Genomic DNA, 14,146 nt, shown 5'->3' with positions numbered 1-14,146 from the left:
CTCCCCCTTCCCACATACACATTTAAATGGCTGTAGAATATTAATCAGCCAAAGGCCTAGTTGAAGGGGAACATTTTCGCCTGGCACCTAAAAATATATAATGAAGGAGCCAGGCGAACCTCCCTGGGGACAGCATTACACAAATGGGGAGCCATTACAGAGAAGGTCCATTCTCATGTTGCCACCCTCCAGACCACACGTGGAGGAGGCACACAGAGAAGGGCCTCAGATGACGGATGCAGAGTCTAGGGCAGTTTATATGGGGAGAGGCGGTCCTTCAGGTATTGTGGTCCTGAGCCATCACTTCAAACATAAAATTAAGATTTTCAAATAGTATAGAAACACCCCCCCCCAAAAAAAAAACACTCCAGCAACAAGCGTAAGAAAACAGCAAGGACTGTAGTGAAGAACTCAAGATATAGATATTCCTAAGGAGCAATCACATGAGCTGAAAGGACATATATGATCTAGGCCTAAATCAATGGGGAGGGGCCTACACCAGTATTTTTTTTTAAGGTTAAAGTCATAGCATAACTGGACATAGGTCGTTTGTCTCCCAAACTAAACAGGCATTCTGAACATCATGAAACTCAGTACACATAGCCTTCTCCAACCTCATATTAATGTTCTATCAGTCATGCTTCCTTCGTGCTCCACTCCCTTCTACTGTGATGAGTTCCAGACCTCTGAACATATGCTGCCCCAGCTATTGATAATTCATCTGTCCTCAAGCGAGTTTAAGATCTTAGTAATTCTTCCATAGATCATAAGTTCTGCATTAACATGATGGATTCACTCAGCTAGGCATTAAAATGTAATGTGTGGTGGGGTTTTCTATAAAAATAAATGGTCATATATTTTGCAAACGTTAGCTGCTCGTCTCTGGCAATAAGATGGAGAGAGGGGAAGAGAAGCATTATATTCTGTTCTGCAGATTTAAGATGATTCATCTACAGTGGAGACCCGGGTTACACACACCCCAGGTTGCGGACGTTCAAGTTAAGAGCGCCCACAACCCGGAAGTGTTTCCAGACCCCCGGATGCACAGAACGCTTCTGCACACTTTGCGCATGCGCAGAAATGCTCAAATTGCGCCACTTCCGGGTTTTGGGTTTTTTTCTTGTGCGTTTGGGATACACATGCCCGCGTTACGCACGGCGACCCGGAACGGATCATGTGCGTAACCCGGGGTTGCACTGTACTTCTGTTCTAGTACTGTACTCAGCTGCTGTTGAAAGAGGTGGGAGAAAAAGACACTATGTGACTGGTACACACTGTGGGCTGATACATAAAATATGTAGGATTTTCAAAGGGAACATTTCAACATTACCTGCACTATCTTCAAAGGCTGTGGCCTAATCACAATTGCACACTTGTTGGGAATCATGGATCCTGCAGCCACCACCCAAATAGTTGGCTTGACCACCGTAGCATTGCAGAAAAACAAAACAAAACAAAAAACCCTACAGGATTTATTTGCATATTATCAGACCCATGCACATTGTCTCTAGTGATTTAATTGACAGGCAGGGCACTTCCAAATGGCTGCTGTTTTCAGGTGGCATTCAATAGCATATTGGCACATTCAGGTTGCACAGTTAAAGCCGGTATGAAGATTTTGTGTGACAAAACTGCTTTCCACAAAGATTGGACTTTTTGCAATAAGGAGAGTGATGGGGAAATAAATATTGGAAAGTGTGGAATAAAACTTGCTCGATGCAATGTCATCTAACCTCTTCACAAACAAATCAGGATGAAACAAAATAGAAAATTCTTTCCAGTAGCACCTTAGAGACCAACTGAGTTTGTTCTTGGTATGAGCTTTCATGTGCATGCACACTTCTTCAGATACCAGATGCATGCACATGAAAGCTCATACCAAGAACAAACTCAGTTGGTCTCTAAGGTGCTACTGGAAAGAATTTTCTATTTTGTTTCGACTATGGCAGACCAACATGGCTACCCACCTGTAACTAAATCAGGATGAATTCTGAATAAGCAAGTCATCTGTAAGGGGTCTTAGATAAGGTTGCCATATTTTAAAAGGTGAAAATCCGAACACAAAAGTTGTTGAGCTTTCAGCTACTTCACTGCCCGGATGTATGGCAACCCTACCTTAGATACTGTGTCTCAAGCAGGAAGATGAGGTGATCCTGAGGCAAGACAGTTAGACATGATCTACTGCCACACTATGTATTTTCATGCATGTTTTTCTTGAACAGCTAGGATTCTCCCACTGCAGTCCAAAGGCAAAAATATGAAAACAGAAACCTCTTGCATACAATAATTATATTAAAGTCTTTGCGCAATAAATTCAGTTATCTTCTGCTTTCTGGCACTACAACAACTTAGAGATAATGAATCACAGTCAGTAAAAATAAAATATCCCTTGGTGGTCTTGTGGCTTTGACCATAGGAGAAGCAGGGAGAGAGAGAAATCCTCATTCACTGACAGATGGAGAGTCAAGGGAGGCATAGAGAATGAGGGGTCTGGAGAATGGAGAGCATTTGACTTTGTCAAGCAATGGTACTGGCACACAGTGCTAGGCAATTTGGTAGGGATAATTCACAAATTATACATGTCTGCTGTACTGTTCGCAAGCTGTGCTATGTATGTTGTCTGTACAATGAAATGTTCAGATTAAATTCAGAGCTGAGGGTGTACACCTGATCCTTGCAGCCTAAAGTCTGCAATTCTAAGCCTGTTTATAAACCCCATTGAATTCAATAGGACTTCTGAGTAGACCAGGTTAAACTGCATTGGTACTAACTACATGGGAAGTTACTTGGTGGGGAAGGGATTACTCTGGGAATCCTGTGCCTCCTTAGAATTAAGTTCCATTGATTCTTAACATTTTCACAAAGATTTCAGGAAGAAAGATCCATATTCCCCTTAGAAGGAAGTCCATACTCCTTACTCTAACTCTGTGCAGACTAAGAGGGAAATGTAAACACAAATTATTACACAGAACAAAGACTGCAACTCTAATCTAGAAGTTTTGTCTTACTTACATCAAGCTTGGTTCACACATGCATGGTTACTACATGATGGCTGACACATGTAAGGGCTTGCAGGTAGAAATGGATAATGATCTAACACTACAGACAGAAGCAGAAAATTATTTACATTTGCAGGCCTCCTCAGGCATTAAAAATGTGTACAATGAACACATATAGAAGGGGCCAAGCATGCAGGACTCCCTATAGAAACACACAGTTTTACGGCAGAGCCACTACTACTGTGCAATCATTGCACCTGCTTTGAACACCTTGTGATTGTTGTTATCATCATCATCATCATCATCATTATTTATATATCGCCTTTTGCCCAGACCAGGACTCAAGTCTTACATAGCCTGCAACCAAGAAAAATCACACCCTCTGTAGAAAAATGTAGTTATCTGTGTATGTAAATATGTGATGCAGGCCTTACTTCCAAGTAAACTGTGATCTGCTGGTATGATTTTTTGAGAACATAAATACATATGTTAGTATGTAACTCAAAAACTTAGTCTATTTTGGCTGGTGGTTGTCAAAATGATACCAGTTATCTAATGATTAGATTCTAACCCTGAGAAGACTACATTCACATGCCCTTTGCTAATTCTTTTCCTTGTCTCTCCAACACAGAGGACATATATCTTTACCTTCCTACTGAGTTCCCGAGTCTTCATTAACCCCCATGAACTTCTGGCTAAAGTGGGGCAAATCTGCCTTAAACAGAAGCAGCAACTGGAGACTGGAGTCGAAGCAGACAAGGTATGTGGAATACAAAGCTTCTCGCTGGTTTAGGAGCAATGTATTTTTTCTTCTCTCCCTGAAATCTCTACATCCTCTTGTCAAACAGGTTCTTCCAACTAACAGATACAATCTCCTAGTCACCAGCTGTACCCTTTTGCTAACCTATTTGTTTTTGCACGTGCTGTATATTCCGGTACTCAGTAATATGAACTTTACTGCCAGTTGTACTTACTGAAACTGGCACAGTGCTATTGCTGTGGGTAGGAGAACTGAATCTCATAGCTGTGTTCGTGCACTGAGAGACCATGTTGGCTGTTTTGCACAGCAATGCTGCCGGGGTAATTGCATTTACATCGCGATAAGCACGGCTGTGTATGTCTTCCTTGAAACAAACACCTGTAAATTTCACCTTAGCAGCCATTACTGAACGTACCTAGGCATCATCTGAGTCAAATGTTAAAACAAACAAAACGTTATCTGTGTGAGACTTTACAGAGACAGCATCACATCCAAGGTGCCTACAAAGGCAGCATTCCCAGGCCATAGATTCTGGGCATACTAATGCTACACGTGTAGGAAACACACTGCAATTTATACCTAGCAACAGCCATTAATTTATCTTATGTCAGACTGTTGCCAAAGATCAGGAGTGGGACCTGTTAGAAAAATGGACGGGGTGGGAGAGTTACTAGACTGGGATAGCTCAGTCAGTAGAGCACGAGACTCTTAATCTCAGGGTTCGAGCCCCACATTGGGCAAAATATTCCTGTACAGTCATACCTCGGGTTGCAAACGCTTCAGGTTGCGTACTTTCAGGTTGCGTACTCCGCAAACCCGGAAGTAAAGATCCACGCGCAGAGCATTCCATGCGTCCTGCATTGTCTGCGCATGCGCAACAGCACAGTCTCACGCTTTCGCGCATGCGCAAAATGGACACTTGGGTTGCGTACTTTTCGGGGTGCACACGGCACCCTGGAATGGATCAGGTACGTAACCCGAGATACCACTGTATTGCAGTGGGTTAGACTACATGAACCCTCATGGTCCCTTCCAACTCTACAATTCTCTGATTCTGTGAACTAGCATTGATTCTACCTATTATAACTCCCGGCTCCACTTACCATTCACTGTCCTGCCTCGCACCTCACCAAGCCCATTGGGCACCACTGTCCCCAAACAAATAAGTTGCTTTAACAAGCCCAGCATACATATACATTGGGATTGATCCTCATTAAACCATGTAGAATGAATCATTCCTTTGCTTTCTCCATGCTTCTGGGCATCCCCACCAGAAGAGAATGGCTAAGGATAGAGGAGCGATGCATTGGAGTCTAGGAGCCCTGTCTCCTCCGTCCTTTCAAAAGCTTGCAAATATTTATTCTCAGGACATTATTTGAAGTCTTTCTTGTGTCACACTGTCATATTCCAGAGACACCAACCTTTACAGATTAAGGGGAAATGGTTATGTATCAAGATTCTGGTTTCCTCTTCTCAAATGTTGGAGGAGACTGCATCATTTATTGCATCTGTTGAGCTTTCTTCAGCAGAACAGTTCTCATTTTAATTTTGTCCATGATTTGCTGAGGAATTGTGAGTTCTGAAAAGTCATAGTGCTGCCAGTCAAAGCTTACTACTGTGCAAAACAGATGAAACACACAAACAGATCTCTGATGCACTGTGATAAGTTACCTGTATGAACAAACTATTAAATCAAATACTGGTTGGGTGGCGTGTCAGCAGAAACCCTGGCAAGAAACCAGGCTCTGTGGTTATGTGCTTAGTACTTATCATTCCTTTATTAATGACATCACCAGCCACTAGCAAAATCTCACAGAAAATGTTCCAAGACACTAGCTGACAGATTAAACACAAACTTTAGCCCTGCTCAGATCCACTTGGGAGGCTTTTGCTGCTTTATTTGACAAGGGAGAGGGTCTCGGTGTTTTAAAATACCACGTTTTCATAAATATGTCAGAGGGCTGTTAACCCTGCCAAAAAGTAGCAAGTTAGCTTTACAAGACTATATAATATGAAAAGGGGGGGAATCAGATATTGCCCTCCTTAGGGAACAACCAGAATGTAATTCTTAGCTAGAATCCAGAAAATTGCTGAAAAGGTAGAACTATTTAGGACCTGCATGCATGATAGCTGTCAACCCTGCCCCCCCCCACCAGTAAAGCAAAGGAGTGCTGTTTCATTTCTTTGAATTTTCCACTGCCAAAATTTTCCACTGGGTATGTGTCAAATATAGCAAAAATAGTTATTATTATTATTTTAAAAATCCCACTCTCTTCTCTTTGAACAGCTCAGTTTGATTTATTGCAGTGTTTCTCGAACTTGGGTCTCCAGCTGTTTATGAACTACAATTCCCATCATCCCTGACCCTGACCACTGGTCCTGCTAGCTAGGGATGAAGGGAGTTGTCGTCCAAAAACAGCTGGAGACCCAAAGTTTGGGAGACACTTATTTATTGTGAAACTAACAAGCATCTCAACTGGGGGTGGGGAGTACTGATACTTTCCCAGAAGAACTAATTGCCTAAAATAGGGGGGGGAGCCTGTGACCTTTCAGATCCCATCTACAGCTGCCATCACCCCTGGCCATTATGGGCCCTGCTGGTTGGAGATGGGAGATGAGAGTCCAGCAATGTCTGGAAGTCCACATGTTCCCCTTCCCTAAACACTTCACTGTATCTTGAATTTCTCCACCCTGTTTGTGAGGAGATGAATTGGGGGAACCATTTCACTAGATTTCTTTCTGGAGGAGGAGGAGTTCTCCAACTGTTCCTTGAGGGTGTGGCTCATTAGCACAGCTTCTTTGTCTCTTCGCCGCTGAATATTTTTGTCGCTGATGCTGCAGATGCAGCAACTGTGCTGGCAACTTGGCCATCAATTTGCATCCCACCCAATTCCCAGTGCCACTCGAGGGCAGTTGGAGGGGGAAATGGTGGTCACCATGATAAATGACAGAGAATTCTGCAAAATTGACTTCTTTTTTGGGAGGGTGGGGGAAAAGATCTTGACTATTTTCTTAGAAAAAAATGTGTATTCTAAGAAATTTTGGCTCAGTTCTAGTTTTCTTTCAATCATCAAGCGCACAGTAATCAAGCACAGTGAAATTAAAGGATATATATTCACATGTGAACCTGGTCTTTGGAATTTTAGGAGTAGGCATGGAGGGTGATTGGCCAGTATCCTGCTACCAACCCTTCAGAGACTGCTGCTTAAGTCCTCTGTTTCTCCTTCCACACATCACTCTTTCCTTGTTAACCTTGGGGACAAATGTTAAAACACAGAGTCTAGCCCAGGAACTGCCAGTTTCCAGTTTCCATCCTAGATGCTGCATTTGCTGGATGGTAGAACAGTTGTTCCTTGCAGCTCTTGAACGACCCTTTTCCAGAATTCCTATGTAATCTGGTTAGACATTAATATCCCAAGCAAGTGGCTAAGTCTCCAGCAGATTGTGCTTTGGTGAGTTAAGAATCAATAAAGAGCTGCTGGGTTATTTTTCTTTAAAAAAACAACAACCAAAGCCTGAAATACTGGAGCCTAAGGATCACTTTCTTTATGTTAAGCAATCACAAGGCATTTTCCCCTTTCTCTGAAAAGGGAACCTGTCTGCTTGACATCCCCTAGAGCTCTGTAAATTCCCAGGCCAGGGTGGAAATCACGGAAGGAATAACCCTTCCCTTGCTGTGGGTGGGGAGAAACTTAAAGCAACTGACTAGAATGACAAACAAAGGAAATGGTTGCTCCCCCAAACTTTGCTGAGAGCATTATTTCTGCTCCTTCTCACAGCAAAACTTAAATCATTTTCTCTCGCTGAGAACTTTAATTAAAGGTCATTAGCTAATATACCCAAGCAGGGTGAAGAAAAGGTACAACAACAGAGCTATTAGGAGAAATGAATAAGATGCCCTGTGACCAAGGAGTATTTAGGAAGTCCCCACCCTCCAAAGCCTGGATGAAGCTTGAATGACGCAGTAATGAAGGAAATCTAAATTTCCAACTCCCTCCAAAAATGCTCCATTGGAATATGCTGATACTAGACTCCAGCCAATATGTAATGAAACTAGAAGAAGGATCTTGCCTCGTGACACCTGATTACAACATTGAAAGACGTGCACGTTCCTTGTATAGTAAATGCACTGGATTTTGGGAAGTATTGGAAATGACACATGGTCCAGTTCAAGGTGCCCAATGGGCATTTGCTGCAGGAATCACCACCTCTCCTAAATATTTACATTGGATTTAGGAATGAGTTAGACTGTTGGTCTATGCAGCTCAGTAACTGGCAGCAGCACTCCAAGGTCTTAGGCAGGAGTCTTTCATAAGCCCTACCTGGAGATACCAGGTTGAACCCAAGATCTTTTACATGTCATGTATATGTTCTGCCACTGACCTATGTCCCTTCCCATTTTGCAAGCTTGCTCAAAGTGCTGGTTTTGATTTTCAGAGTCCCAAAAGCCCTGGGCCCTCAGTATCTGAAGGAGCACCTCAGCACTTTATTCCTTCATATTCATTATGATATTCAGAAGCAGCTCTGCTTAGGGCAATCTTTGCAAACCTGGAATGCTTTCTCGTCGTTGTAACTCTCCCTGAGAAACCCACCTGGCCAAACCTTCTTTTGTTAAAAACAAAAAACAGCTTTTGAGCTGCCAGAGAAGACAGTGCCTTTCCTTCACCATGCCTGCTTGTCTGTGTGTGTTTGTGGGGAGGTTTACTATGCATTTTAAACATCATGCATTAAATTGGCATGAAACCGTATTTATTTTTATGTTGATATTTTGTAAGCTGCTATGAGGACTTGCAGCGCTGCGGGATGCATAAATAAATGCCACAATCCAGCCACAGTTAAAAGCGCTTTCGCTTCCTGTTGTTTTTAACGAGGAAGCTAAGCATGCGCTTAAATCAACGTGCTTAACTTTGACTGGCTAATGTCTAAAACAAAATAAACCCAAGGGATGCATTGTCTGTATGGAAGAAGCTGGGGAGACAGAGCTTTCTGACAAAATGTGCTTTAAAGCCGTAGAGCAAGCCGCTAAAACTTTGCATCAAAGGTATCCCTTAATTTTCCCTTTCTTTTATGGCTGTTGAGACAGCTGAAAGAACCAAGCTGCCCCCCACCCCCGCCACACCACACTGATGCAAAGCCTTGAGGATGCTGAGCTAAGCATTAGACACACCTGCTATCTCTTTTTAATGCTCTCTATTTGGAAGAAAGACAGAAAGGGATTTGTAAGACCAGCTGAGACTTTAGCCTAACACAACTTGTTTTTTTCCTTTTGTTTTCATATGCCACTGTTAATGATTCAAAGATTTGGCAATTGGGGTGCCATCTGGTTACCCAGAAGTCACCGTCAAGGAAAGTCTCCTTGGCTCATTGATTAACCACTCTGCATTCTTTCCTAGGCAAAGCTTAAGTCCTTTGCTGCCAAGATCATTCAGCTGCTGAAAGAATGGACTGAAACCTTCCCCTATGACTTCCAGGATGAAAAATCTATGAAAGAGCTGAAGGAAATTGCTCACAGGATCACACAGTGTGATGAGGTAAGGGGGGGAAACACACACACACACATGCAGGTGGAACAGACACCACCAGCACCCATCCCAACCTATAATTTGTCTTGACAGGTTACAAATATTTGCTAGATGCGTTGAGGCACCACAACTGGTGATCATGACTTGCCTAAATGGTATTAACAGGAGCAGAGGAGTTGGCCCCTTCCACCTCTTCAGGGACCTCTTACTCCTCAAATTTTATGTACAACTGACCACACCACCACTATTGAGTAACTCATGGTGCTTGCTACCATTGCAACCCCCATATGGAATTAGTCTTAATGTAATCCTAGCAATGAGAGCCCAAGCCATCATATCCGTTTCCCTTGCTCCCCCTAATCTCAAGTGATGAGTGCTGAAGACATGAGCCCAGAAGGCCACTGGGGTTGGGGGAGAGGGAGGTATCAGTTTGCTCAAGGAAGCCCAGAAGAGCAAAATGCTGTGGGTTTTTTTAAATTAAATCAAAAACAGATCTAAGTGGGTAGCCCTCTGCCACACCAGAAAATACAGCTCAATGAAAACTGAGTGCACTCAGTAGCCAGGAACACTAAGAATCAACTGGAATAGAAAAACAAGAGTTGGAAGAGAGTGGAATGTCATGTTTGGAAGGAACGGCTGCCTAGAACCCTGAACAGAAGCACTCCTTCTAGGGAGGGAGGGTACACTGCAACATTTTATTGCAGGCTCCACTTGTGTGGCATACTATTGGATAGTGCTTGGATGTTCACAATATTCCTGCAAGGCAACCGGCCTATTTTTATTTATTTTTCTTACTGCTGGTGTGATTTCAACATATTCCATTAGAATTTTCATACCTCACTGTAAAATTAGAAAGGGCTTCTCAGGTAGGTTGGTGGCGATCTGTCACGGGTGTTTTAGCTGAGTTTCCTGCCTTGCAGAGGGTTGGACTAGATGATCCTTGGGGTCCCTTCCAACTCTACAATTCTGATTCTATGATTTGTCTGTGCATCGAGGTACAGCCTACCAAGTAGTGCCAAGGTACAAAATTCACACATGGCGTTGTGATGAAAAACTGCCTATTGTACCTTATATTATGTTGATAAATCAAATACATTCTGAAATTCACAGGGAGTAGGGGATAAAAGGCTCATAACTAGATCCTTACAGCATAATCCTTACAGCATAATCCTGAAGTTGTTTACTCCAAAGTCTAGCTGAGTTCAGTGGTGTTTGTTTCCTGAGTCTATATCTGGTTAGGCGTGTTGCCTAAGTGCCGTATAGGGTAGAGCGAGAAGAATGCTGTCTTTTTGAAATGACTGTTCCAAAAATATATATTTGAGATTGGCCCCAGAGGTTTAAGATTGACAGGCATGTGTCTGTTTAAAATGTTAATGGCCATAAAGACCAGAGTGGTGCAACAACTTTGGCAGCAGCGCAGGATGATTGGAGGTGATGCTTTGATATTAAAGGTGTTGTCAAGAGTAGCACGACAAGTTTCAGGATGTCAGCAATGTTGTTTACCTGCATTTTATTAAGCTGTCACAACCTGAAGGCAAGAGGAAATGATTAAGGCTATGTGCTGGTTTTTTAAATGGTGTGCGCAAAAACACTCGTACAATCTTACACTAAAGGAAAACAATTATATTTTGTTTTATGTTCAGTTTTCATTATCTGGGTCATTTTCAAAATTGGAGGAAACACTCCTGTCCCCTCCTTGTCTCCCATTCATCAGCGAGGCTATACCTGCATCAAGAATAATAAGTTGTAAAAATAATTCATCTTGGTAAAGGCCTATGCTTCTCGGGTTGTAAAATATGCCTACAAACATCCAACAAGATCAACAATAGCATGTGGACCAATAAAATGAGGACAGGGAGAGTCGTGTATGTGTCTGCATACCTATGCAAAAGAACAATCAAATGCTATAAGGCCACCTGCTTATGATGTACAATTTTTGTGCATGTCTACTCAGAAGTAAGCCCCACTGGCTTCAGTGTGATTTACACCCAGGTAAGTGTGCCTAGGATATCAGCCTGATCTAGACATAGGTGCTTTTCAATTGAGAACCATGTGCAGTCCTTCACATTTAAGTGGTAACGATGTGGGAGCATCAAATCACCATTTGAAAAATCTGACCTTTATGAAGATTGCGTACTCACTCTTGTCAATATATCCCTAAAATGCAATATCTGAAGTATCTGTGGAAACAAAGGGGGAGCTGGTGCATGCCAGAGGCACCAAGCTCCGTCCAATATTGGGGAGGAGGCTCTTTGTGTGTGCGTGACATCACACACACGTGACACTCTGCAAGGAGGCCCAATGAGATTAACCTCTGCTGTATGTTTAGCCATACATTAGTCTAGCCAAGGCAGCCCTCTCAGCCAATGTTTCTGATGTCTATGGCATCCTAGGGACATGGTTCTACTTGTCAGACTTTTGCTCTTATATGCTGTGGCAACGTAGCAGTCAGGTAATAAACATGCTGACATTGACAATGCCGCTTGCTGTGGAGACTCAAGGATGACACAGACAGGCTGCTTTTGTTGTCTGATTAAGCAAAGATGCAAGACATACCGAGGATTTCAGACATGAGCAGGGCCCAAGTGTATTGCGTAGGCAGTTCTTTAAAGTCTCGGCACAGTAAGGAATACTAAAGGAAGATCAAGCAGCCTACATGCCTATGCAAGCAGGATGACAACACTTATCAAGGTTCATGGCCATGTGCTTGAGGTCACAATTGAGCAACAAGCCAAATTAACACCGACGTCGGCAAGGAGAGTTTATGCAGACTCAGTCAGTTGTGGCAATGTTGCCCCTGCTTATATACGTAACTAGAGCTTGTTTCTAAGGTGAGAGGTGATTGTTCCTCTTCCGCAGGACTTCAGCAAGGCTATACATTACACAGATAACATGGAAAGCAGCCTGAATATTCTTGACTAGATGCCTCTATCAAGGAAAGGTGGGGCATCTTAATATACTCACTTCTCCTCATATTCTCCTGCATTCCTGATGTTGGAACTGATGTTGAACTGTACTTTGGGCTGGGAGACACTGAGCTGGCTCTTTCCTTGATTGTTACCTCCCATGTGATTTGAAACAGAACAGTCCAACTGTTAACTGAACTAGAATCGTAGAATTGTATAGTTGGAATCCTGAGGCTCATGTAGTCCAACTCCCTGCAGTGCAGGAATATGCAGCTGTCCCATGCAGGGATCAAACCTGCAACCTTGGCATTATCAGCACCACACGCTAACCAACTGAGCTATCCTAGGCTAACTAATTGCTGGCTACCTAAGAGTATAAACTGTAAGCTGTTTTAGTAGTTCTATATGACTAGAATTGATTGGCAATTGTAGCTTCCATTCAGGGGCATTGTTGACTCAAGTCTTTTAAGTTTTGGCTGGTATCTCAAATCACTTGGCAATCCTACACAAATCAGAATGATGATACATTTCATCTGCAAAAAGCTCTCCAATCCTCCTGAGGGCTTATTCAGCACATGAACTTACTTGATTCTAATATCCCAGTCAGAAATCTTTCCAGCGTAATTCTGATTAACAAAGAGACAATCTAGAATTTCCTCAGCCAGGAATAATTACCCTAACAACAGTCTGTTTTATTGATTAGGAAAATGGAACTGTGAAGAAGATCATCAGCCAGATGACGCAGAATCTACTGATGACTCTTGCGGCACGCAATCAGTACCAGGAGATCAGAGAGAAGTTCCGCCAACCCGTGACTGACAAAGGCACAATCCTTAAAACAAAGCCTCAGTCGTCACAGAAGGACATACTGAGTGTTTGCTGTGACCCGCTCGTCCTTGCGCAGCAACTCACACACATTGAGCTGGTGAGTTCCTTTACCTTCCATCTACTTGAAGGTTTAGCAGGGCCAGGGAAAGCTGTTCTCCAGCCGAGCTCTGAGTTACGGCTTGAAGGTTTGAGAAAAGTGGCTTCTAGATACAGTATAAGAGAGACTGAAGGAAGAAAGCAGTCTGGCAGTTACAGAGACAATGAACTCGCTTGAGCTGGAGAGAGAAAAGACCACTTGCAACTGATCACTTTCTCACTCCTGCAACCTCTATTAGGAGATTCATTGCATTATCAAACTCTTGTTCCTGACTTGGAATATCTCAATGGGAAAAGGGGAGCGGGAAGGGGAGTCACAGTCAACATCAGAAACTTACCGTCTTCTAAATCGTTCTAATGAGTACTTCAACCACTCAACCCATCCATACATGCTACCAGGACTGGTTTCAAATGCCATCTCAGAGCAAGGCTAACACACCCAGAGCCTAGGAGAGACAAATGAAAGCAAAAATCTTTCCCAAGGACCACCTCTCTTAAAGGTCCAACCACATATTTGCATTACTGTCCCCTGGTTCCCTGACCTGGAATAAGGGATGCCAAATATTAACCTGGAAGCTCTGCTGGTGAATATGCAGCTGTGACATCACCTGCCCCACTACATCAATGGTTATTTTGCCCACCCATCCCTCCTCTCTGCTGTGCTGGGCAGCTAGAATCTGCTTGCTACAGCAGAGAAGGAAAAAAAGGTGGAGAAAGGAGCAATGGAGCAGCAGGATGGGAAGACACTCTGCCACATGTCTTCTCACTGCTCCATGCCCTTACAGAATCTCCTGGTTAGCAACCAGCAACCCAAGCTGACGCATTTCAAAAATTCATTCCTGCACTTTCCATAAGCACCAATTTACGCTGCATAAAGAATTTCCATAAGCACCAATTTACGCTCCCCATAAAGAATCCTAGGAACAGTCGTTTAAAGGTGCTGAGAATTGTAGTTCTGTGAGGGGCAGAACTGGGGTCTTGGGGGGGGGGCGATAAGTGTGCTTTAAATGGATATACGCAATCTTAGGCACAACA

The 14,146-nt window shown here is 43.1% G+C and overlaps 1 protein-coding gene across 5 annotated transcripts in view; it reads left to right on the top strand.

The window, feature by feature from the left end:
* RASGEF1A (RasGEF domain family member 1A) overlaps nt 1-14,146 on the top strand; it is a 222,108-nt gene that overhangs the window by 186,420 nt on the left and 21,542 nt on the right. For all 5 annotated transcript variants that reach the window (XM_033148746.1, XM_033148743.1, XM_033148745.1 and 2 more), the window contains 3 exons: nt 3,631-3,759; nt 9,153-9,290; nt 12,891-13,112. In XM_033148746.1, coding sequence (XP_033004637.1) covers nt 3,631-3,759; nt 9,153-9,290; nt 12,891-13,112 — 489 coding nt within the window. The remainder of the gene's footprint in view (nt 1-3,630; nt 3,760-9,152; nt 9,291-12,890; nt 13,113-14,146) is intronic.

The sequence above is a fragment of the Lacerta agilis genome, chromosome 5, assembly GCF_009819535.1.
Source record: "Lacerta agilis isolate rLacAgi1 chromosome 5, rLacAgi1.pri, whole genome shotgun sequence".
NCBI lineage: Eukaryota > Metazoa > Chordata > Lepidosauria > Squamata > Lacertidae > Lacerta > Lacerta agilis.
The sequence above is the reverse complement of the archived record's forward strand: the minus strand, read 5'-3'. Positions and strand labels throughout refer to the sequence as shown.